This window comes from Chlorocebus sabaeus, chromosome X (assembly GCF_047675955.1).
Source record: "Chlorocebus sabaeus isolate Y175 chromosome X, mChlSab1.0.hap1, whole genome shotgun sequence".
In the NCBI taxonomy this organism is placed as follows: Eukaryota; Metazoa; Chordata; class Mammalia; order Primates; family Cercopithecidae; genus Chlorocebus; species Chlorocebus sabaeus.
Genome location: NC_132933.1, coordinates 80,057,741 through 80,083,306, shown reverse-complemented (window position 1 = coordinate 80,083,306; position 25,566 = coordinate 80,057,741). Strand labels below are relative to the sequence as shown.

General features: G+C 38.8%; 1 protein-coding gene across 3 annotated transcripts in view; it reads right to left on the bottom strand.

The window, feature by feature from the left end:
* Positions 1–25,566, bottom strand: part of PHKA1 (phosphorylase kinase regulatory subunit alpha 1) — a 130,950-nt gene that overhangs the window by 63,527 nt on the left and 41,857 nt on the right. For all 3 annotated transcript variants that reach the window (XM_007992078.3, XM_007992080.3, XM_007992079.3), the window contains exons 9-14: positions 15,747–15,800; positions 14,281–14,403; positions 11,896–11,991; positions 11,004–11,111; positions 8,843–8,921; positions 2,810–2,944 (exon numbers count right to left, since the gene is read on the bottom strand). In XM_007992078.3, coding sequence (XP_007990269.2) covers positions 2,810–2,944; positions 8,843–8,921; positions 11,004–11,111; positions 11,896–11,991; positions 14,281–14,403; positions 15,747–15,800 — 595 coding nt within the window. The remainder of the gene's footprint in view (positions 1–2,809; positions 2,945–8,842; positions 8,922–11,003; positions 11,112–11,895; positions 11,992–14,280; positions 14,404–15,746; positions 15,801–25,566) is intronic.

Sequence of the window (25,566 nt, the reverse complement as noted above, 5' to 3'; positions counted from 1 at the left end):
TTTACAAAGTTGTTAATCTCATAATTTAAAAAAATAAAAAAGATGTTTTAGAACTGACTATGAAATACTGAGGATTTGAGGTGAGAGAACTCCGTTTAGCTAACATATATAAACAAATACACCCAGTAAAGAAATATTCCTTTTCCTTCATGGGAATTATGGTTGTCATTTGATGTATCCTTAGGGCAATTTAGTTATTGTGAAACTGTTGCAATAATAGAATTTTGAATAGTCACTCATCTGACTGATAAGTCATTAAATGTTGCCTCATCTATCACGCTTTTCCTGACTTCCCTTCCACGCTTTGCCTGATTTCCCCAGGCAAATCTATCCCCTTTCTTCTGTATTTCATACATAACACCATGGTCATAGCATTTATAAGATTGCACTGTGATTATTTAGCTGCATGGCTATGTCTTCCATAGCATCTAGCCCAGTGCCTGGTACATAATAAGTGAGCAATAAATGCTTATGAATGAATGAATGGAGCAAATGAAAGAACATATCAGGAAGATAAATGTCCACTTGTCACTTGAGTCCCTGGAATGTTTGATCATTCATTTAGTTTTTATTTCCTTTGGCTAGAGAACAAGAACTTAGTAAGAGGCCCAAGATGGAGTCTAGGTTTTGAAAAAGTAAATAGTAAGGAGATTGCTTCTGTTTGTTGGAGAGACCTGATGTGAGGCAGGCAGATTCCAGAAATGATGGCCCAGAGCTTAGAAGTTACTTGTTTCCCAGTAAGATATGCCAATTTAGAATAATAGATGCAATGAAGCAATGGGTAAAATTAACCTATTAACTTTTGAGTGAGAGCCAGAGAATCAGGTCAAAGTCACCAACAGGACTTGCATAAACCCAGAATTGTAGAGACTTCTAAGAGTTACAAAGAAGGTGACTAGAAGATCAACTAGTACTCAGGTGGGTAAGATATTGGCTAAATAGGGAAATACCTTCCTTACCTCAAGGGATTTAGTGCTAGTGGACTAGTATCTAGAGACTAGAAGTGCATTATAGGTCTGGGGCTACAGGGAATGGCCAAAAAATAAAAACAGGAAGCAGGTTCTGGGAAGGGGTGAGGTATGCATCCCACCTGGCAAAGCATCCACCCAAATCAGCCTCAGAAAGTTTCAGAACCTTGACTCGGTATTTACCTCAGTTAGGGTTGAGTAAATAGAGGGAACCAGGAGTATTTTATAATATTCAAGCTAATTTGTGGCTAGATTTTAGAAATTTATTAGGATCTGAGACATATTCAATAAATTTGTTAATTTCTATGTGTATATATTTTAGTTTTTCATTATCTTTTTAAAACAAAGTTTCTTTAGAAAATTCTAACCATGTTATATTTGAATTTTTAGGAAAGGGGCATTCCTACATCATAGTTAGGATGGAAGAAAGAAATCCATATACTCCTAAAGCCAGATGCAATGTTAATAGCTCTGGAATGCAAGGAGTTCAAGCCTTGTTGGCATTAAATATATGTTCCTAGAGACAGACAAAAGTCAGCTCTAACTCTTGGTCCTTTCCTCCTTGGTTGATTCCCTCTCAATTTAGACAAAGAAATTAAGTGACTGGAGTTAAGTGCCAGTGAAAAGGGAAGGAGGCTGGTTTTCAGCTGGGGATACTTGCCTTACTTGCCTTAACTCTAATTACAAACATACCATTCTTGGGTGATGATAAAAAAGTACACACAGACACACACACACACACACATATACAAACTAACTTCTGGGTTTGTAAGAGGCAATCCACTATCTAAGAGCCAATCTTTTACAAATCTCCTCCCTTGTAGTTTAAGATTGTATTACTTTTCTATTGGTTCTGTAACAAATTACCACAAACTTGGTGGCTTAAACAACACAGATTTATACTTCTACAGTTCTTGGCATCATGAGTCCAAAATGAGTATTATGGGACTAAAATCAAAATCAAAGTGTCAGCAGGGTTGATTCCTTCTGGAGGCTCCAGGGAAGAATCCATTCCTTGCCTCTTCCAGCTTCTAGATGATGTGGGAATTCCTTGGCTCACAGCCTTATCACTTTAATCTCTTGCTTCTGTTGTCACATCTCCTACTTTTATAGTCTGGTCTTCCTCTGACTCCCTTTTATAAGGACACTTGTGATTACATTTAGGGACCACCTGGGTAATGCAGGATAATCTCCCTATCTCAAATAAGTCCGTTTTGCCATATAAGGTAAGGCTTATAGGTTCCAGGAATTAGGACTTGGATATCTTTGGGGAGTCATTATTCAGTCTTCCACAAGAGTAGTTTAGAATTTCTTTTAGATAACAATATAGTAATTTGTTTAATGCAAAAAGTCTATCACTAAGTTTAATATGTGAATTAATTAAAAAATAAGTACTAATTAAAAATAAGTACTAATTAAAAGTAAGTATTATATTAAGGAATCTTTTATATTATGAACTAGTTCATTAAATGACAAAGTATGAAAGACCTAAAAACAAGTTCCTTGGCTATCATTCCATATAAAATAAGCAAGTATTTGAAAAAGAGGTACAGGTTCCAAGAAAGGAGAGAACATGTTATTTAAGCACACACTTGGAATAAAGACACAATATTGGCTGATAATAGTCATGCCTTATGTACCCAAAGGGTTCAAAAAACACACCTAAAATTATCAGGCCTGCTCAGAATAGAGAAGGTAGGGAACTTGGATTCTAGAGACTCTAAATTCCTTCTCAGCTCCAGCTTAATAAAGCAACACACAATCATGAAGAATTAAAAAGGATGGAAGCCAGCCTGTATTGAATAATGCTTTGATTCTAGCAGCCTGGCCAATCTCCTTACCTAGGCTGGAATAAATGTGGCTGAGAATACGAGCTGGTTGTACTCTGATGGGGTATACCTCAGCAATGGTCTCCACGTCAATTCCCTTGTCCTTCAAAATGGCCTTGATTTCTTCTGTTTCAGCTAGAATGGAGACTATAGGAGACAAAGAAGATGAGGTCACCAGAAAATTTTTTTTCAATAGCAACTTAAAAATCTCTCAAGTTATATAATTTCTTTTGAAGAGAAAAAAAGGAAATGGGAGGAAATGAACAGTTATTGAGGGACTTTCATAAAATAAGTGTCATGTTAAATACTTAATATTATCTAAAACGAAAAGGAAAAGATCTCAAGACTAGAGCATTAATTTTTGCTTTTTGGCTAAATATGTATGTGCTCCTAGAGAATACCACACTCTCTTTATATCTAAGATTCCATGTTTAAATGGGGGAAAAACCCATCATGAGGTTTGGTATAGCTTTGGTAAAAACTGACTCCCCGAGTTCTTTCATATCAGTAAACCTAAGGTCAGAGCCAGGTATGTGGGGGTAATAAAGAACATCCGAATGACAGGAGTTGCCTATAGCTAGAGAATGATAGAAGGCATGGTGAATTGGGGATAACAATTTGAGCCATCAACATATAGAATTGTATGTTTTTTAGGCGGCAGGTAGGGGGTGCTGGGGAGAGATGGGGATGATACTTCTCTAGATTCAGAGCCTACCAAGCCTGGACAACTCCCTTTTCTTCCTCTTTTACTCCTGTCACTGAAGTAGGAAGCCCAACTACAAGAGACGAGGCTAGGCCAGCTTCCTGATTCTTCTTTTCACTTTCCCTCTATGAAACAGATACCCGGCTGGGGGCCAGTAATCCAACTGAGGCTTTAGCTGTCTTGACACTAAGCACCAGTGGCAAATGTGCCCTCTACTGCTCCTCTAGTGCTGGGAGATGTCATGGATTGTTCACAGGAAAAAGAATGCACTGCTTGGTTCATTCTAGCTTACCATTATTTTCTACATTGAGTTTTTGAAGCAAAGTCTTAGTTAACAAAGTGCTACTTTGCCTTCCTTTGCCATTATCCTTTATATATTTTTCTATCTTGGAAACCTCATGCTAATGGGCTGCTGTTGTCTGGGCCAGGATAGCAGGATATGTCGATCACAGAGTCCCCTGGACAAAATACCATCTTGATTACTTGTAACTGAAAAAATGAAAATAAAAGAGATTCTTCAGGGAAAAATGTGCAGAGGAAGAACGATAAGGGGCTAAGGACAGTTCAGGAAAAAGCATATGGCAATCCATTCATTCATTAGTAAACATTTATTAAGTACCTCAATGGATGAGGTACTATGCTAGTCACTAGGGATATAGAAATGGATAAATTAGTCTTTCCCTCAAGGAGCTCACAGTGTAACAGAAGTGGCATACACATGGATTGTAAAATGACCTGCTAGGTAAATAGAGATAAGTGCACAAAACTTTATGAGATCATCCAGGAGTGACAGCTAGGTAGTGTGGGGTTGGGAGGTGGGGTATCAGGAAAAGCTTCCGAAAAGAGCTGATGCCTACACTGAGTTTGAAAGAATGAATAAGTTAGCTAGGAGAAACAAGGGATTAGGAAGGGTATAGCTATTCTAGGAAGAGAGTCCAGAATGAACTTATCAAGCACAGAGTTGAAAAGAAGCATGGCTGCATATAGGGAGGTGGGAAGAACCATATACACTTCAATATTGCTATAGCATAGTATACCTTGCATAGTGGCAAAAGAAATGGATCTGCAAAGATAGACAGGGGTTAGAGCATCATGAAGGGCATGTGCATCACTTGAAGGATTTTGTATTTCATCTTTGGGCCATGCTTTCCAAACTGCTTTCTACTGAGCCTCAGGATTCTTCAGGGAAATTGGTTGTAAAGAGTACAGAGGACTGAAGGACAGTCAAGTGAACAATACTCTGGGGCCCCAGGAGTGCCTTCAACCCAAGCAACTAATTTTTTTGTTTTATAAAATATTTAGAAAATTCGTATTTATTGCCTCTTATGTGCTAGGCACTGCCATATGTTAAGGACATGATCCCTACATGGAAAAAATGAGATGGCTATAGAGTCCTGCTAGAGGCCTGAATAGAAGTTAACCTGCAACAGGATATGGTAAAAATAAGGAAGAAATTGTTCCAGACAGAAGAAATAGCATGGGCAAAGGCTCAAGGGAACAGAAAACAAGACAGAGCTAGGAATTATAAAAAGCCCTTTATAACAGGAACATGTAGTATAAAGGGGCGATGATGAAAAATGAAGCTGGAGATGGGGTCAGGGGCTAGATCTAAAGGGCCTTATAAGTCATATTAAGGAGACTGCCAATGGGAAGCCCTTCTTGAGGTATAATCAGAGGAATACCGTAAATGTACCTTAAAATAGTACATTCAGATTGATAGAGAAGAAACTGACAGACTGTAGTGAAGATAGACAGACCAGCTAAAAAGCTACCATAGGGCCGGGCACTGTGGCTCACGCCTGTAATCTCAGCACTTTGGGAGGTCGAAGTGGGTGGATCACCTGAGGTCAGAAGTTCGAGACCAGCCTGGCCAACATGGTGAAACCCCGTTTCCACCAAAAATAAAAAAAACTAGCCAGGTGTGGAGGTGCGTGCCTGTAATCCCAGCTGCTCCAGAGGCTGAGGCAGGAGAATCGCTTGAACCCGGGAGGCAGAGGTTGCAGTGAGCCAAGATCATGCCACTGCACTCCAGCCTAGCTGACAGAGTGAGACTCCATCTCAAAAAAAAAAAAAAAAAAGTTACTACAGTAATGTAAGGAAGAGATGGTGATTACCTCCATTAGGATCAAGATATTGGTACTGGAGAAAACTGGATCGATCTCAGAATTATTTAGGAAATAAAGCAGCCAGAACTTGTTAACTGTTGAATGTAGGAGATGAGAGAGAGGAAGATATCAAGTATTCCCTAGGTATTTATTTCTATAACTGGGAGGATGGTGTGTCATTTAATGACACAGGCATATAGGAGGAAAAGCAGGTATGGGTGATGTAGTAGTAGGAGGGTGTAGCTGAATAATTTTAGACATGTTGAATAAATTTACAGTGCAAGTGAGACACCCAAGTGAGGCAATCTTAAAGGAAGCTGATACAGATTCAGAACTCATTAGCATAGAAAGAGATGAGATGGGTCAAGGAGAATATATAGAGAAGAGGAGAAGCAGACTTAGAATATAACCTTGGAAAATGCCAACATAAAAGACATGGGCAAATGAAGAAAAAAGCCTGGGGTGAAGTGGAGGAGTTCTTACATCATGACTTATATTTTCTGTATGGTATAGGAGGTGAGATCATCTTCTGGGAGTGAGGGAAGAAGTAAGAAGGTGGAAAGAGGGAAAAGGGAAAAGGTTCGAACAGGAGGAGGCTGAGGAACAGAAATAAATATTTAGAGAAGCAAGAGCAGTGGGCTAAGGACAGAATTCTCAGAAATACCAATAGTTAGGGGGCAAAGAAGAAGAGGAAGACCAGAATGAGACAGAAATGTGCTTAATCTAGGTTGAAGGAGATTCAAGAGAGTATGGCATCGTAGACGACATGGGATACAGATTAAATACTCCAGTAAGATGCAGATTAAAAAGTACCTACCAAATTTGGCAATACAAAGGTCACTGGTAATTTAAGAAAGATTGTTTTCATAGTAGTAAGCCAGACTATAAAATACTGCAGAATAAAGGGAATATAAAAAAGTAGAAGTTTGGATGAGAAAGAAAGAAGCTACATAGTGTAACTAGAGGGAGATGAACATGTCGGTAGACTAAACAAAATAGAACAACAGAACAGGAGAGTTTGAGGATTCCAGGAAAGAGCAAGTTTCTAGAGAAGGCCGGGGAAGAAGATAATGATCAAACATCAGAAGGAAGACTTGTCCTTGAATAGGAGAAGAAACCCTTTTTCTGAGATTGCAGAAAATGAGGCAAGGATAGGTAAGACTGTAGGGGTGGGGAGGGCTGAGACACTGACAAAGATCAGAATATTATCAGGCATGAAGCAGCAGGCCAAGAATTAGGCTGAAAAAAGAGGTGGGGATTGAAAACAGAGAAGGTGTGGAATAGTGGTTGAGAAGTATGAAAATGCTGACTTATTAATAAGAACAAGGATGAACAAGCGGCGCTGTAAACCTAGCTGAACTGGAGACCATGATTCCAGTGCCACCACTCTGCTCATTTGTGTGTTTTTTTTTTTCCCCAATAGCTTTTTAGCAGGCCAGGTATAGGATCAGAAAATGCAGACTGTAACACTGACCTAGGGCTGTGATTTTTCTAGTGGGTGTAATAGAAGAATGGTGCATTGGTGACTGGGAGATTTAGATGAACAACCATGAGGTAGAAAAGGGTAAACTAGGGGAAAATAGAAACAAGGGTAATGGGAAGAAAAAGAAAGTTGAAATAAAGTTATGACTATGATCACAGAGTAGAATATTGGAATTTCAGATATCTGAAGTGAAAGAGCCCTAAAGTTTGGTCCTTTGAGTGGATGGCTAAAAATACAGGTAGAAGGAAAGGTCACTAGAGTTACGGACATCCAGAACTTTGAGACTGAAGTGTTAGACTGCACTGACACCAATGCTAAAGTCTAGTTCTATGGCAGGATTTGGAGAGGAAGAGGAAAGCTGTAGCCAAGCCTCAAAGTCTTCAAAGAATGAATTAGAGCAACCAGGAGATCAACACAGACAGGTGGAATAAACCTCAAAGGAGAACAAGATCTCTCATGGGAAGGGAGAGTAATGACTTTTATATAATGTTTGCTATACACGTTCTTAAGCAAGAACTACCTGTATGACCACATGGGATGCCAAGTATAAGAAAATTTAGAAAACGCACGAGATTATTTTCCATATAGAACCAACCCCAAAGTCAAGTGATTGAAGACATTTCAAAGGAGTTTCACAACACCACATTGGATTGTGACGTGAGAGTAAAAAAATACCTCAAGTCTTCTACTCTAAGAGAGTAGAATAATGGTGATATCACTGAGAGAAATAAGAAAGGTAGAAGGATTTGCATTTCTTAGGAGAGGAAAAGGTTGGGATGGAGACAAAAGAGGTCAGTTTTGTGTTTGAAGTGTAAATGGTAGAGAGGTTTTATAGATATTGGGACTAGAATTCTTAACATGTTTATAGAACTCAGCCTAGTGTTTTGCAGAAAGTAGATGTCCCAAATTTAAGTAGATTGTTAGGAACAAAAACAAAGGTTTGGAGTATTCTCCAAAGAGGTAATAGTTGGGGCCATGGAAGCAAATTTACGATGAAGGAGGCAGGCTTAGCTAACTAATACAGAGTATAAATACAGAAAGACAAGAGTATAAGATTAAGTGAGCTGGGCACGGTGGTGCACGCCTGTAACCCCAGCACTTTGGGAGGCCGAGGCAGGCAGATCACGAGGTCAGGAGTTCAAGACCAGCCTGACCAATATGGTGAAATCCCGTTTCTACTAAAAATACAAAAATTAGCTGGGGGTGGTGGTACACGACTGTGATCCCAGATACTCAGGAAGCTGAGGCAGGAGAATTGCTTGAACCCAGGAGGTGGAGGTTGCAGTGCGCCGAGATTGTGCCATTGCATTCCAGCCTGGGTGACAGAGCGAGACTCTATCTCAAAAAAAAAAAACAAAAAAAAAAAACAAAACTAAGTGCAGAACCATTAGAAGGATACATAAAGAAAGAAGTACAGTAGAAATAACACAGAAGGAGTGGTCAGAGAAAAAGCAGAGATAACCAGGAAGCTAAAATGTTATGACAATGAAAAGAAAATAATTTCCAGACATAAGGAGTGGTTAAGAGTGTCAAATAATATTTTGGAGTCCCCTGACATAGCACGTCATTCATTTGTTTATTATTAAGATTACCAGCATTTTGAAACCAAACTGTATCAAGTTCATTATATACTTTTTGAATCCTAATAAAGTGCAAGATATAGAATAAAGTCATAATTTACTAGCCTAAAGATCCCTACCCCTAACCAGACCTTTAATATGTAAGTTTCTTCCACTGGGAGTAAGAATACATACCTTGAACCACAACATCTGGCTTTGGTACAGTAGAAAACCTGCGATTCAGGGGATCAATTTCTCCAGGGGCTAAAAATCCCTAAAGAAAAACCATAAAAAGACAGATTATTAAGTCTCAAAAGAGAAGCTAATATTTGAGGGAAAATAACATCCCTATGCCCATAACCTTGCACCATAACATTCAAGAGACAGGTGTAGAAAGGAAACAAATGCCTTCACTGTATGAAAATGTTTGAACTCCCAGATTCACACCAAAATTCATTTTATCTAGAGTTAATTTCTATTGGCTGCCACAAATCCTTTTTTAGATAGGGTATAAATATGTATGGTATAATTTTTTTTTTTTTTTGAGACAGGATCTTTCTCTGTCACTCAAGCTGGAGTGCAGTGGTGCAATCATGGCTCACTGCAGTTATGACCTCCTGGGTTCACGTAATCCTCCCACTTCAGCCTCCCAAGTAGCTAGGACTACAGGTGTGTGCCACCACGCCTGGCTAATTAGTTTATTCACGGAGACAAGGCCTCACTTATGTTGCCCAGGCTGGTCTCAAACTCTTGGACTCAAGCAAACCTCCTGCTTTGGCCTCCCGAAGTGGTGGGGTTATAAGCATGAGCCACTGCACTCAGCTGGGTATAAATTATAAATAAACAATGTTTTCTGGTTATTCCTCTATCTTTTCTGGATATATGTACGATTAGACGATTAGATCACAAAGCTTATCAGTAATTTAAGCCATTAGTCCTGCTGTATTCTCATTTGTTCATGTATCTGCTATGCCTTCCATACATCAGAAATCTTTTGACTTGAGTTTCTGCCCTTTATGAAATGGGATGAACTCGCCTATTTTTTCCTCAAGAATACAAATCACTGGCCGGGCGCAGTGGCTCATGCCTATAATCCCAGCACTTTGGGAGGCTGAGGCAGGCAGATCACCTGAGGTTGGACGTTCGAGACCAGCCTGACCAACATGGAGAAATCCCGTCTCTATTAAAAATACAAAATTAGCCAGGCATGGTGGTGCATGCATGTAATCCCAGCTACTCGGGAGGCCAAGGCAGGAGAACCATTTGAACCTGGGAGGCGGAGGTTGTGGTGAGCCAAGATTGCGCCATTGCGCTCCAGCTTGGGCAACAAGAGCGAAACTTCGTCTCAAAAAATAAAATAAATTAAAATAAATTTAAAAAAAGAAAAAAAAAAGAATACCAATCACTGTGGCATTCTTTTTATCAATGCATTTATTTTATTTTAATTGAACGACAAAATTACCAGGTAAGGATTATTTAAACAAACCATTCTGCCCACTTTTGCTGGATTCATTTAGTAATGTCGACTAAGAGTAATCAAACAGCCATGGTCACAGACACACAAGAAAAATGAACAAAACAGCTGCAAAAATCAGTGGTTATACATAAACAGGCCAAAGAGTCTATCTCAGATAGGATAGTTAAGTCCCACTCTTGATCCTCTAGGAGCCTGGGTTATATCTTATCAAAATAACATAGAGTGGGGAAGTAGACTTGCCAGATGATATGAAAATCTTCTGAGAAACAGAATGCCTCTGTGCAGGCTCAAAATGTCACAAAGAAGGTGGACACAAAGTTAGAAACTCCCAAATGCCTCATTAAGGGCAATCTCAACAGAATCTGATATAAGGAGCATTTAGAGAGCCCCTTAACAAAAAACAAACAAATGTAAAAACCCAAGCAAACAAAAAAAAGCCACGATGTTCCTAATCGCTTATCATGGCACCTAAAAATATCAGTTAATTCAGTTAAAGAATGAAACATTATGTTGCTTGGAAACATTAGCACTTAATCCATTATCAGTAATTAACTAGCTAAGCACAAATGCATATGTTAGTCACCAGGCAGGGCACTGAGGGGAGTTTTGAAAGCGATAGATCTGGGTCCTGAGCAGCTCCAAATACAGTGCCAAAGTAGGGAGTCCTGGGCAGCATGAGGGACATGGTTGCCAGGGAGCAAGAGCTTTTAGTGAGGGTTGGCTATGCTCCCTACTCTGAAGATCTGGAGGAAAACTATAACTAATACAAAGTGCAAAAGGCAGAAGACATCCTTCAGATTTAATGAGCTACTCAAAAATCTGATTATTATGGTGACTTAAGGCAGAAATAAGTGGGACAGCCTTGAAGATTCCTCTTACCTCTGCCATCAAGCTTCCTAAAATATATAGAGACTGACCCCACATGTGAGGTAATTTCCCCATGGGGACTCGGTCCACAGTGTGAGGATTCTGATATTCTTCATCGACCTAAAAGAAAAGAGGAAGAGGCCAGATGAGGAATAATAGAAGGTTTAAGATACTGGACAATAAAAAGGCAGATTGGATTGTAATTTATACCCTATATAGCTACATATGCAATGCACTGAAAAGTGAAGCACTATCACTATAATCTAGGGCAGTGCTCCTCAACTGTGATGTGCATACAGATAACCTGAGGATCTTGTTAAAATGCAGATTCTGATTGAGTGGGGATGAGGTAGGGCCTGAAATCTATTTCTAACAAGCTCTCAGGTGGTGCTGCTGATGTTGCTGGGAGCTTATTCTACTCATTCTCACCGGAATGGAAGACTATTCTCTCCCATGTCTAATGCTCTTTTGCAGTGGAGATGGGGAACAATGTTACATCCGACTGGCATTTTGGGGAAATGACAGTCTGAAAACAAGACATATTCATTTTCCAAGCCTGACCTATTAAAACAGTCCTGGATTACTGGCCTAAAAGCAGAGAATACCAAATCTTGAAAGTCCACGCAGAACATCATCCTAGTTTTTACTAGTGATCTCTACATCATTCTCAAGATTTAGGTTTGGTCTTGTCCTTGTCTCACTGTGCAACAGTACCATCATTGAGACTGTTTCAAAATTTTTATTTTTAAAGGAATAAAATCATACTTATGCTGTCCTATACCTAAAGACAAGCTTTCAGAACAATAAAATAAGATTAAAAATTATTTGACTCAAATGAGGTAGTCTTATCAAGGTACTGCCCCTCTTCTCTATCAGCTATATGTTACGGCACTGTCTGACTCACCCTGTCAGGAGGAACACTGTACAACTCTGGCAGAAGTGGGACTCCATTTTTGCCCTTGATGAGGACTGCTTCAAGAGCCTCTCTATACTCTTGAACCTGCAGATAAAAGAAAGGCAGGGAAAAAAAGACTTATAGAGAGTCCCTTTGGGGACCCAGGAGAAGACTGTAGCCAAAGAAGGTCACATTGCAAAGAAGTTAATTCACCCAGTAAAATAGAAAGGAAAGGGTATTTACTAAATGCTCGTTATAGGCCAAATATTATGCTAGGAGTTTTGCATACTGTAATGCATTTAACTTTAAAAACTATCCTAGGAACTATGTGTAATTAAGGCCTTTTTACAGGGAAATTGTCTCAAAGAGGTTGTAAATTTGTGGAAGATCAGAGCAAGTACACAGTTGAGTCAGGGTGTAGCCATGGCAGTCTGCTTCCAAAGGTCTGTCTCGTTCCACTATGTATTTCTTAAGTATAGCTTCTAGATTTGAGGATGTATTGTCTTAAAACTGCATTTTTACCTGCCAAATTAGGTTCTATTATGGTCAAGTTTATGTTCTGTGCTTAACCATTTGCTAAAGCTTAGCAATATATAAAATGTAAAAAAACAAAACAAAACAAAAAACAAAAACTGTAATTTATGATGAAAAAAAAATATGGTCAGTTCTGCTATAATACTTTGTAAACAAACTTGTTCCAATGCTTCCCATATATTGGGGGAAAATTTGAGTATAACATGAATTTCATGTTTGGTTATGCACAATTTCATACTGAGAATGTACTCAGCTGAACTGGACCATGTAAGAATACACAAAACACACATGCATACATCTCAGGAGAACAATGAACTGTACCCATTCACATCTGTTGTTACTCCTTTCTGTCCAATTTCAGGTAACATTCCTTTCACCACTACTGAACTTACAAGCTGCAATCCTCTGATGGCCACCCTGGATATGCAGCCACATGCTTTCCCCTCTCTTCAGTTTTCTACCTCTTTCCTCTCAGCCTTTAAAAAAAATTTTCCCCTCTGTTTTATGCTCTTTTTCTCTGTTTTCTCTCACTCTTTTTAATCCCACTTTTGTTCTCTTCCTCTTGCACATTCTGTAGTGGGCATGAGAGCTAGGTGGGTGAGCTGGTGAGAACTTGGGTACACACTTGCACAAGCAAACTTTGGGTCTTTTTTAAGGTGAAAGTACCGTAACTATTGTGGTATTTAGGTATTTCTTTACTATTTACCATGTATAAAGCCATGATACTATTATTTTTATTAGGTTCCTATCATTTTGTATGTGTTACATTTTATGTGCTGCACTCACAAGCCCTGTAGTTTTTATTTCTTAAATATGCACAGCATGGTGATTTTTAAAGAATGCATATGGTCTGGGTGTGGTGGCTCATGCCTGTAATCCCAGCACTTTGAGAGGCTGAGGCAGGAGGGATAGCTTGAGCCCAGGAGTTTGAGACCAGCCTGGGCAACAAAGCGAGGCCCGTCTCTACAAAAAACAAACAAACAAACAAACAAACAAAAATAGCTGAAAGTGGTGGCAGGTGCCTATAGTCCAAGTGACTCAGGGGGCTGAGATGGGAGGACTGCTTGAGCCCAGGAGATCGAAGCTGCAGTGAGCCATGATCACGCCACTACACTACAGTCTGGGCAACAGAGTGAGAGACCCTGTCTCAAAAACAACAACAACAAAAAGATTGCATATGTATCATTATAGCAGAACTGACTGTACGTTGCATTTACAGTATGTCTTTATCTGTGAAATTCAAAGACTTTTAGAAATATATTCTTTAATGAACGGTGAAAAACTATTTTCATTATGTACAGAGAAACTGAAGAAGTCAATGACAATAGTTGGGCACTAAATGGTCAGGAGTGAAACCAAATTTTTTTTAAAAAGAAGAAAAAGGCCGGGCGCGGTGGCTCAAGCCTGTAATCCCAGCACTTTGGGAGGCCGAGATGGGCGGATCACGAGGTCAGGAGATCGAGACCATCCTGGCTAACATGGTGAAACCCCGTCTCTACTAAAAAATACAAAATACTAGCCGGGCGAGGTGGGAGGCACCTGTAGTCCCAGCTACTTGGGAGGCTGAGGCAGGAGAATGGTGTGAACCCGGAAGGCGGAGCTTGCAGTGAGCTGAGATCGTGCCACTGCACTCCAGCCTGGGCTACAGAGGGAAACTCCGTCTCAAAAAAAAAAAAAAAAAAGAAGAAAAAAATAATCCAGGTCTTTTAACTCTTAGTGCCCTCAGCTAGTAGCCTGTAGGGAACAACTGTCTCTCCCCTATTAGGAAGACTTCCATCTGGACACAGGGTTGGTATACCATTAGCTGTAAGAAGATATAACAAGAACATCCAGCTGAAAACTCTTTCCCTAGCTTATTACCTGTTCTGCATTGCCACTGAAGACCCCATCAAGAATAAAGTATGTCCAGAACAATGGCCATTCACACTCAATGTTTTCAAATAGCTTCAGCTCAGCTGGTTCATAGTACAGACGATTGGGATCCTAGTAAAAACACAGTAAAGTCTGTCATCACTCAGAGGTTAGATGTACATCTTTAGTTCAGAAGTATTATAACATGGGCTTTCATTACTGATTGTTTTAGAGGAGTTCAGGAAGGCAGATCATGTACATACTCCCTTCCCTTAGCAAGTACTCTACGATGTGACCTCTAACTAGTGGAATTGGGATAGCAATGATATCACAAGAGGGTGTATGAAGAAATAAGATTGGTTTGCAATAAAGTTGAGTTTGGTTTTATATTTGTTAAGTTTTATGTAGTAGCAGGACATACAAATAGAAATGTTTAGAAGAGCAATTAGAGATGAGGGTTTGGGAATCATCTTCATAGAGGTGATTATGAAGTACAAGTTACAGATGAGCTTTGTGAAATAGTACTAAATAAAATGAGCAAACTGCTTAAGAATGGAATCTTGGTAAACCCTCAGAGTGGGGCAAGGGAATAACAGAAAGAGAAGAATCAGGATAGTGTAGTGGGAAATTTAAAACAGGAAAAGAATTTCAAGAGAATTTAGGACTAGGTAAAAAGTGAGGTACTATAGAGAAGTCAAGGAGAATAAGGATTCAGAGAAGGCTATTGGATTGGTCATTTAAGAGCTTATGATGATGTTTCAGAATATATAAGTTTAGTATACTAATAGGGGAAGAAGTCAAATTCAAGGCTAAAAAATAAAGTGGAAGAGAGGAAGTAGACCAGAAGAGTTTGAGCTCGATGATTTTTAAAAATCCATAATGTCTCTCAACCATCAAATCTAAGCTTTAAACAATGTTTCCATTACCAGTGAAAGTGATTCATATTGACTGTTCAATCCGTTTAATAATACTGAATTTTTCTCATTTATATTTCCAAGATGAACTTTTGACTAGTTGAATAAAAGAAACTTACCTTTTCAAAATCTAGCACTGTTTAGAACTAACCAACTACAAGAGGTGGAATGTGGGGCCAGAAAGATCTCCTGATGGAAAGATTTTTCCCTTTGTAATTGTTAAATATTTTGGGAGAGATACTTTGAGACAATGCAAATACCATTTCTGCATAAGTTTTCATCCACTGGTTTTATCATGTATCAGTAGTTCTTTCTTGAAACTAACCAACACAAGAGGTAGAAGGACTATACCTTCCTCTATTTTACTTAATCCAGAAAGGCCTACAAATTGAGAACTTGGCAGCTAAGCCAAGTTCAACAAATATAGCAAACATCAGTTATTATAATACTACTTAGTGATCTCTATAAGTACCATCGGTGAGGTAAATGTTTTCTCTGAATGAGGCTGCAGGTAGAAGTGGCCTTTCTACCTTGGGTTCATTTTGGAGAAAAGAAACCTACCTCTTTAGGAGTTTTATATCCATCTCGTAGAAAGCGACAGCAACCATAACGACCCTGGGAATGCAAAGAAAAAGGATCAGCAGCTTGTACACTGGTACGGCCATGTAATTAATCAGAAATACATCCTTGTAACATCTATATGTACCACCAACCTATCACCGATGAAGACACAATGCTTAAAACCAAAAAACCTGAAATCAATCCAGCAGCAGAAACAGATTTCAGCAGTGTGATTTTGAGTGAAGGCAAAATGACAGGCTCTTCACTAAAGCAGTGTTCCTAACAGTATCTTCTCTATAGCTATCCACCTAGGGTAAGTCTGTGACAGCCTAATTACTAATCTATGCGGTCCCGTTCATAAGACACATACAGCTCATAAGACTCCATAAGCTTTTTTAAAAAACACATATTTTTAAAATTTTGAGACAATTTTAGACTTACAAAAGAGTTGCAAAAACAGTACAGAGAATCCCAGTATTCCTATCAACCACCATTCCGTTATATTCACATCTTATATAACCATAGAAAGTTGCCAAAACTGAAAAATTAACCTTGATGGTTAGGTGTGGTGGCTCATGCCTGTAACCCCAACACTTCTGGAGGCTGAGGCGGGTGGCAACTGAGGTCAAGAGTTTGAGACCTTTGTAGGTTCTGGATATTAGCCCTTTGTCAGATGAGTAGATTGCAAAAATTTTCTCCCATTCTGTAGGTTGCCTGCTCACTCTGATGGTAGTTTCTTTTGCTGTGCAGAAGCTCTTTAGTTTGATGAGATCCCATTTGTCAATTTTGGCTTTTGCTGCCGTTGCTTTTGGTGTTTTAGACATGAAGTCTTTGCCCATGCCTATGTCCTGAATGGTACTACCTAGGTTTTCCTCTAGGATTTTTATGGTATTAGGTCTAACATTTAAGTCTCTAATCCATCTTGAATTAATTTTCGTATAAGGAGTAAGGAAAGGATCCAGTTTCAGCTTTCTACTTATGGCTAGCCAGTTTTAGAACCTACAAAGAACTCAAACAAATTGACAAGAAAAAAAACAACCCCATCCAAAAGTGGGCAAAGGATATGAACAGACATTTCTCAAAAGAAGACATTCATACAGCCAACAGACACATGAAAAAATGCTCATCATCACTGGCCATCAGAGAAATGCAAATCAAAACCACAATGAGATACCATCTCACACCAGTTAGAATGGCGATCATTCAAAAGTCAGGAAACAACAGGTGCTGGAGAGGATGTGGAGAAATAGGAACACTTTTACACTGTTGGTGGGATTGTAAACTAGTTCAACCATTATGGAAAACAGTATGGCGATTCCTCAAGGATCTAGAACTAGATGTACCATATGACCCAGCCATCCCATTACTGGGTATATACCCAAAGGATTATAAATTATGCTGCTATAAGGACACATGCACACGTATGTTTATTGCAGCACTATTCACAATAGCAAAGACTTGGAATCAACCCAAATGTCCATCAGTGACAGATTGGATTAAGAAAATGTGGCACATATACACCATGGAATACTATGCAGCCATAAAAAAGGATGAGTTTGTGTCCTTTGTAGGGACGTGGATGCAGCTGGAAACCATCATTCTTAGCAAACTATCACAAGAACAGAAAACCAAACACCGCATGTTCTCACTCGTAGGTGGGAACTGAACAATGAGATCACTTGGACTCGGGAAGGGGAACATCACACACCGGGGCCTATCATGGGGAGGGGGGAGGGGGGAGGGATTGCATTGGGAGTTATACCTGATGTAAATGACGAGTTGATGGGTGCAGCACACCAACATGGCACAAGTATACATATGTAGCAAACCTGCACGTTGTGCACATGTACCCTACAACTTGAAGTTTAATAATAATAAATAAATTAAAAAAAAAAAAAAAAAAGAGTTTGAGACCAGCCTGGCCAACGTGGTGAAACCCTATCTTTACAAAAAAATTTAAAAATTAGCCAGGCGTGGTGGCACGTGACTGTAGTCCCTATTATTCAAGAGACTGGGTGGGAGACTCACTTGAACCTGGGAGGCAGAGGTTGCAGTGAGCTGAGATCGTGCCACTATACTCCAGTCTGGGTGACAGAGTGAGACTTTGTATCAAAAAAAGATTTTTAAAAATTAACTTTGGCACGATACTATTAACCAAAGCACATAACTTATTTGGATTTCATCAGTTGTCCTTTTTTCTGTTCTAGGACCCAATTCAGGATCCCATATTGCATTCAGTTATCATGTCTCCTAAGTGTCCTCCAATCTATGACACTTCCTCAGTCCTTCCTTGTTTTTAATGACCTTGACACTTTTGAAGAGTGTTCATCAGTTATTTTGTAGAATGTCCCTCGATTTGGTTTTGTTTGATGTTTTCTCATGATCAGATTAAGGTTATGCATATTGGGAAGGATACCACAGAGGTTATGTGCCCTTCTCAGTGCATTGTATGAGAGAGTACATGATGTCAATATATCCTATTACTGGTGATGTTAACCCTGATCACTTGGTTAAAGTGGTGTCTGCTGAATTTCTCCACTGTAATTTTCCATTTGTAACTATTAAATATTTTGGGGGAGATACTGTGAGACTATTCGAATGTCCTCTTTCTGCTTAAACTTTTGTCTACTGATTTTAGCATTCATCAGTTGATCTCTCCTGAAATAATTATTATTCTAGTGTTTGTCTAATGGCAATTTTGTATTTCCTTTATTCCTTTAGCATTTATTAACTGACATTCTCCTACTAGGGAGATTTGTCTTCTTTCCTATATATTCATTTTTCAGCTATTTATTTAACTGAAATAACTGAAAAATGGACTTATGGATATTTCATTTATTCTCTGGGTTATAATCCAATACTATGATAGTTCTTTTGTTGTTCAATTTTTTTCTGCTTTGGCCATTAGAAGAACTTTTCCGTTGGTTCCTGTGTCCCTTTGACATGTTCCATACTTTTCTGAGTACCACTTTATTTTCTAGAACCATATGATACTCCAGGCTCCTCCTGTATCCTCCCTGCCCCAGTCAAATCAACCACTTCTCCAAGGAGCCCTGAGTCCTTTCATTGAGAATGACATTTAGAAACCAAAATTTGGACACTAGGTGTACTCATTGCCTCTGGGCCCTCTCAGTGGACAAAGTTAGGAAACACATATAGGAAGACACACATCCCGATATTAAACACACACACACACACTTCATACTGACACTACCTTCTCTAATCCGACATCAGAAGGTTCATTCTAGGCTTTTCCCATTCCCTGTGTGTAACAGTGAGAAACCTAGGTCTCATTATCCACTATATCTACTACATATTTACTTATTTGGTCAACCTTACTGTACAGATAAAGTAGTTTCAGAATTGCCAACCAGTACCCCTTTGAGAAACAAATTTATCAACTAGAGCAGGGGTTGGCAAACTTTTTCATAGAGGACCAGTGAATATTTTAGATTGTGCAGACTATACAGCCTCTGTTGCAATTACTCAGATCTGCTGTTGTACCTTGAAAGCAGCCATGGACAATAAGTAAATACACCATGGTTGTGTTCCAATAAAACTCTATTTATAAAAACAGATGGCCAGCCCACAGGCTGTAACTTGCGAACCCCTGAACTGGAGTACAGTGTGTGTGTACAGTTATTTTTGTCTTTAGGTTAGGCTTGCAGTATCTAGTCAAAACACTGTTTTCCAAGACTTAGGTCAGCTCCTTTCCTTTCCATACCCTTTAGTATGGTTACCTGATTCATCTGTAATGTAATTAGACTCATTTTTCAGTCTGAATTCCATCTTTCTTGACACGCCCTGGTTGATTCTTTAAATTTACTTCCTGTGGCATACAATTCCTTGGCTTTTGACAAACATATAGTCAGGTGTCCACCAGCATAAGTCCATAGAGAACCATTCCATTGCCCTCAAAATTCTCTAGTGCAATATCTCTATAGACAATCTGTCCTCCCAACTTCTGGCAACTACTGATCTGTTTTCCTCCCTATAGTTTTGCCTTTTCTAAAGTGTCATGTAAATGGAATCAGGCAGTATGTAGTCTTTGGGGTTTGTCTTTTTTTCTCGTAGTAAAATGCATTTAAGAATCAACATAAGTGAAAATGCAGATGGCCAAAGTGATGAGAACAAGGAGGACTATACAATCCTGGATGAGTATAGAATTGGACCATATCAGCCCAATGTTCCTGTTGGTATAGACTATGTGAACCTAAAACAGGGTTTTACTGTAAGCTGTGTTCACTCTTTTATGCAAATGAAGAAGTTGCAAAGAATACTCATTGCAGCAGCCTTCCTCATTATGAGAAATTAAATAAATTTCTGAATAAATTGGCAGAAGGATGCAGACAGAAGAAGGAAATTTAAGATGTGCAAGAAGATTTAAGGATTTCAAAGAAAATAATGGTTCTTTGTGTTTAATGTTAACCTTTTTAAAATACAATACTGACAGAAGAAAACTACTGTACTCTTTTGTTTTGGTGGAGAAATAATGTCTGTCATGTGTTAAGTGTTATAGCAAAAAAATACATACGATTAATGAATAGTTTTTCTTTTGTAGAAGTAATTTGTAGAGATTGACTTCGTAAGCTACTTAAGACAACTTGCACCACTAAGAAAAAAATGTAGAACCATTTGGGAAAATGAAATTTAGTAGTTCCAAGCTGCAAAGAAATGTCAATATTTGATTCCATTTAATAAAGAACAAAACCAATAGTATTTTTATTACTTTCATCAGAAACATTCCATGTTTTAACCTGAGCCTTGTAAACTTTTCATTTGGAGTTTGACCTTTTTTTGGTTGCATTTCATTTTTGGAGAACTTCATTAAAATGAGATTGGCAATTCAAATGCAGGTGCAGTTTTCTGTTAATGTCATGCTGTCATGCTGTTGCTTAGGTAATAAGAAATATTAACTAATTGGCTTTAGATTTTGTAATTTTTTCCCTGAGTACCTGCTAGATTTCATATTCTAGTAGTCAATATATTTTCGGTGAAATGTAAGAATATTCCCATTCTCTTTGGCCAGTACTAATTTTTGAGATCTTATTGCTTGTCACTTGAATCCCGTATAATTGTCGTACATCTCTGGTGTAAGCAACATTTGATTTCTGAAGTGTGTAGATCACCTCTTCATATTTTCAAGATGTAAATTTACATTTCTGCATCTTAAAAACTGTTTGGCCATAATCCTAGATGCACGCTTCTAATTCATGTACCTTGCACATGTGACTTTTGTGAACAGAAATTTGCATGTATAATCTGTGTTTACTTGTAACTTTCTGGTTATATACTGCTTATATCTGTGGATTCAAGTTACTGAAGTGAATACCAATTAAAAAAATCCTAGGCCATGTTCATTAGTTATACGTGTTTGGAATGTACTGACCAAAAAAAAAGAAGAATCAACATAGAGCACGAGGGCCGACTAGAGGTGCCTGATACCTGTCTTCCCCATAAAAAAGGACCAAAACAACTAATAAACAACTAAAATTCAAGTGGAGTGTCTGAGGGAGAGCACTGTGGTACAGCAAGTGACTGGCAAGAACCCTGTGAAGTGGAAAAGCTCAGGATGGCAGCATAGAGAGGGGAGCGAGGCATCCTGGCTCTGCTGCCCCATCTCCCCTATTAGGATTGGCTCAGAGACAGGAGGGACTTCCCCTTGCAGAGAAAAGGTAAGCAAAAGGCTCCCACCATCTGTCATTGCCAGCCCAGACACCTGCAGTCCTTACTATAGGAGAATCCTACTGTCCTCCTAAGTTCTGAGCCCAGTTTGGGGAGCTGCCTAGAATTCACACAGCTGCATAACTCCAGAGTACGAGTACATGTTGCGCACTTCCTATTTCTCATGACCAAAGCTGCTGCAGCACAGTGCCATCTTGAAACTGGAGCTACTGCAGTAATGCAGTAGTTGGCCCCCCTACCCTGGGGGCCAGTAGCCATTGTGCCTCTCCAACCTTGACTCCTTGCCATCATTTCACCAACCCCACACAGGTGGCTGCAGTGCCATGACCTCAGCTGCTCGAAGCCTGGCCCCAGGAATGGTCATGACTCTGGTCCTGCACAGTAGAAAGCCAACCCTGGAACAGACGAAACAAACAACCTGACGGACCCATGTCCCTGATCAGAGAAACAGCCCAGTGGCCCCACCCCTGGCAAGCCAGTTCCCAATCCCACACCCCCAAGGAACTCAGCAGCCCTGCCCCTGGTGGGCAAACCAGTACCTGAACCACCTGACCTGCCATGTACCTATGACCTTGGCTAGAAAAAGAGCCTGGCAGCCCTGTCTCCTCATGCATGTGTACACCCCAGGCCTGGGAATCAGTCTGTTCAGGTGCCCATCCCCCAGCAAAACTACCCACTACACTCACAAACTCCTGCAGCCTAGGCCATCAAGGTACTCACAAACATCAATTATGTGGATTACAGCTCAAGAAACTGCAGAGACTATAATAACTGTGTCCACCTAGAACCAAAGCCAGTGTACCCTACCCAAACCAACAACTTAGGATCCATCTCCAGAAAAAAATCTTTCCCTGTCAAAGCTGCTCCATAAATTCGAAGAGGTACCTACCTGCTGCACCAGATGTGCATATATCAATGCAGGGACACAAGAAACATGAAAAGGCAAGAAACATGATACCTCCAAAGGGACATAATAATTATCTAGTAACAGATCTCAAAGAAAAGGAAATTTGTGAAATGCTATAAAAGAAACTCAAAATTATGATCTTAAGGAAACCTAGCAAGATATAAAAGAATAAAGACAGATAATCAGGAAAACAATTCATGATCTGATGAGAAGTTCAACAGAGATATTATTTAAAAAACAAATTTTAATGCAGAAGAATTCAATTAATGAAATAAAAAACACAATCAAGAGCTTCAACAGATGAGATCAAGCAGAAGAATTTCTGAACTTGGAGGCATATCTTTTGAAATAAACCAGGCATACAGAAAAAAAAACAAGAATGAAACAAGCCTATAGCACTTGCAGAACACCATAAAGCAAATAAATAATCACGTTATGGAAGTCTTAGAAAGACAAGAGATGAGAAAATGTGCAGAAAACCTATTTGATGAAATAATAGCTGAAAAATTCCCAATTCTTGGGAAAAATATGGATATCCAGATCCAGGAAACTCAAAGGTTCCCAAATAGATTCAAACCAAAAAATGTTCTCTTAAAGGTACATTATAGTCAAAATGTCAAAAGTCAAAGATGAAGAGAAAATTTGAAAAACAGCAAAAGAAAAGCATAAGGTTACATATAAGGGAAGCTTCATTAGACTAACAACAGATTTCTCAGTAGTAATCTCACAGGCTGGAAGAGAATGAGATGATATATTCTAAGTGCTGGGGAAAAAAAAAAAAAACCTGTCAGGCAAGAACACTATACCCAGAATTAGATCAACCTTACGAGAAATGCCTAAGGGAGTCCTACAACTGGAAGTGAAAGTATGATAACTATCATCATGAAAACATGCAAAAGTATAAAACTCACTAGTACAGCACATACAGAAAGAAGAAAGAGAAAGAGAAAGGAATCAAGCCTTACACTACAGAAAATCGCCAAACTGTAAAGATAAACAGTAAGAGAGGAAGAAAGGAACAAAGGATATACAAAACAACCAGAAAACAATAAAATAACAGGAGAAAGTCCTCATTTATCAATAATAACCTTGAATGTAAATAGATTAAATTTCTCAATTTAGACGTAGATTGGCTGAATGGATAAGAAAAACAAGACTCATATGATGCCTACAAGAAAGTCACTTCACCTGTAAAGACACACACAGACTAAATTGGAAGGAATGGAAAAAGATGTTCCACGCAAATACAAACCAAAATCAAGCAGGAGTAGCTATACTTATATCAGATAAAATAGGTTTTAAGTTAAAAACAGTAAAAAGAGACAAAGAATGTCATTATATAATAATAAAAGGATCAATTCAGCAAGAGGTTATAATAATTGTAAATATATATGCACCTAACATTGGAGCATCCAGATATATAAACCAAATATTATTAGATCTAAAAGGAGAGTTAGACTCCAGTACAATAATAGTAGGAGACTTCAACATTCTACTCTTAGCATTAGATAGATCATTTATACAGAAAATCAACAAAGAAATACTAGATTTAAACTGCATTATAGACCAAATGGACCTAACAGACATTTACAGAGCATTTCATCCAACAGGTACAGAAAACACATCAGCACATGGAACATTCTCCAGGACTAATCATATATTAGGCGATAAAACATGTCTCAACAAACTTTTAAAAATTGAAATCATTATCAATTTTCTTTTCTGACTGCAATGAAAACTAAAAATCAATAACAAGAGAAACTTTTGAAACTGTACAGATACACAGAAATTAAACAACATGCTCCTCAATGAAGAAATTAAGAAAAAAACTTTAAAATTTCTTAAAATAAACGAAAATGGAAACATAACATCCCAAAACCTATGGGATACAGCAAAAGCAGTACTAAGAAGGAAGTTTATGGCAATAAATGCCTACATCAAAATAGTAGAAGGATTTGACATAAGGCCAGGCGCAGTGGCTCAAGCCTGTAATCCCAGCACTTTGGGAGGCCGAGACGGGTGGATCACGAGGTCAGGAGATCGAGACCATCCTCTCTAACATGGTGAAACCCCGTCTCTACTAAAAAATACAAAAAACTAGCCGGGTGAGGTGGGTGCCTGTAGTCCCAGCTACTCAGGAGGCTGAGGCAGGAGAATGGCGTAAACCCTGGAGGCGGAGCTTGCAGTGAGCTGAGATCGTGCCACTGCACTCCAGCCTGGGCGACAGCGAGACTCTGTCTCAAAAAAAAAAAAAAAAAGATTTGACATAAACAACCTAATGATGCACCTCAAGGAATTAGAAAAGAACAAACAGAACCCAAAATTAATAGAAGGAAAGAAATAACAAAGACCAAAACAGAAACAAGTGAAATCAAGGCCAAAAAATACAAAAGATCAACAAAATGAAGTCTTTTAAATAAACAAAATTGGCAAACCATTAGCCAGACTAAGAATAAAAGACCCAAGTAAATAAAATCAGAAATAAAAAAGAGACATTATAACCGATACCACAGAAATACAAAGAATTATTAGAGACTATTATCAGTAAGTATGTGCCAAGAAATTGGAAGCCCTAGAGAAAACAGGTACATTTCTGGACACATACACCCAAACAAGATTGAACCAAGAACAAACAGAAAACCTGAAAAGACGAATAACAAGTAATGGGATTGAATCAGTAATAAAATGTACTCCAATGAAGAAAAGTCCAGGAATGCATGGCTTTATTGCTGAGTTCTACCAACCTTTTAAAGAGCTAAAACCAAACTACTCCAATAAATTGAAGGGGAGGGACTTCTTCCAAACTCACTACAAGGCCAGCAGTACCCTGAAATCAAAACTGACGAGGACACAACAAGAACAGAAAACCCATGGGCCAATATCCCTGATGAACACAGATGCAAAAATCCTCAACAAAATACTATCAAAACAAATCCAACAGCATATCGAAAAGATTATACACCATGATTAAATCTGATCAAGTTGGTACCTTGTATCTTTTTATTGTTGAGCAGTATTCTACTGCATGCATATAGTGTAATTTGTTTATCCCTTCCTCTGTTGAAGGTTTTTTCCAGTTTTTGGCAATTATGAATAAAGCTGCTGTAAACATTTGTGTGCAGATTTTTTCGTGAGCATAAGTTTTCATTTCTGTAGGGTAGATTTCTAGGATGACATAGTTGGGTTATAGGGAGAGTATACGACTACATTTATAAGAAACTGCCAAAC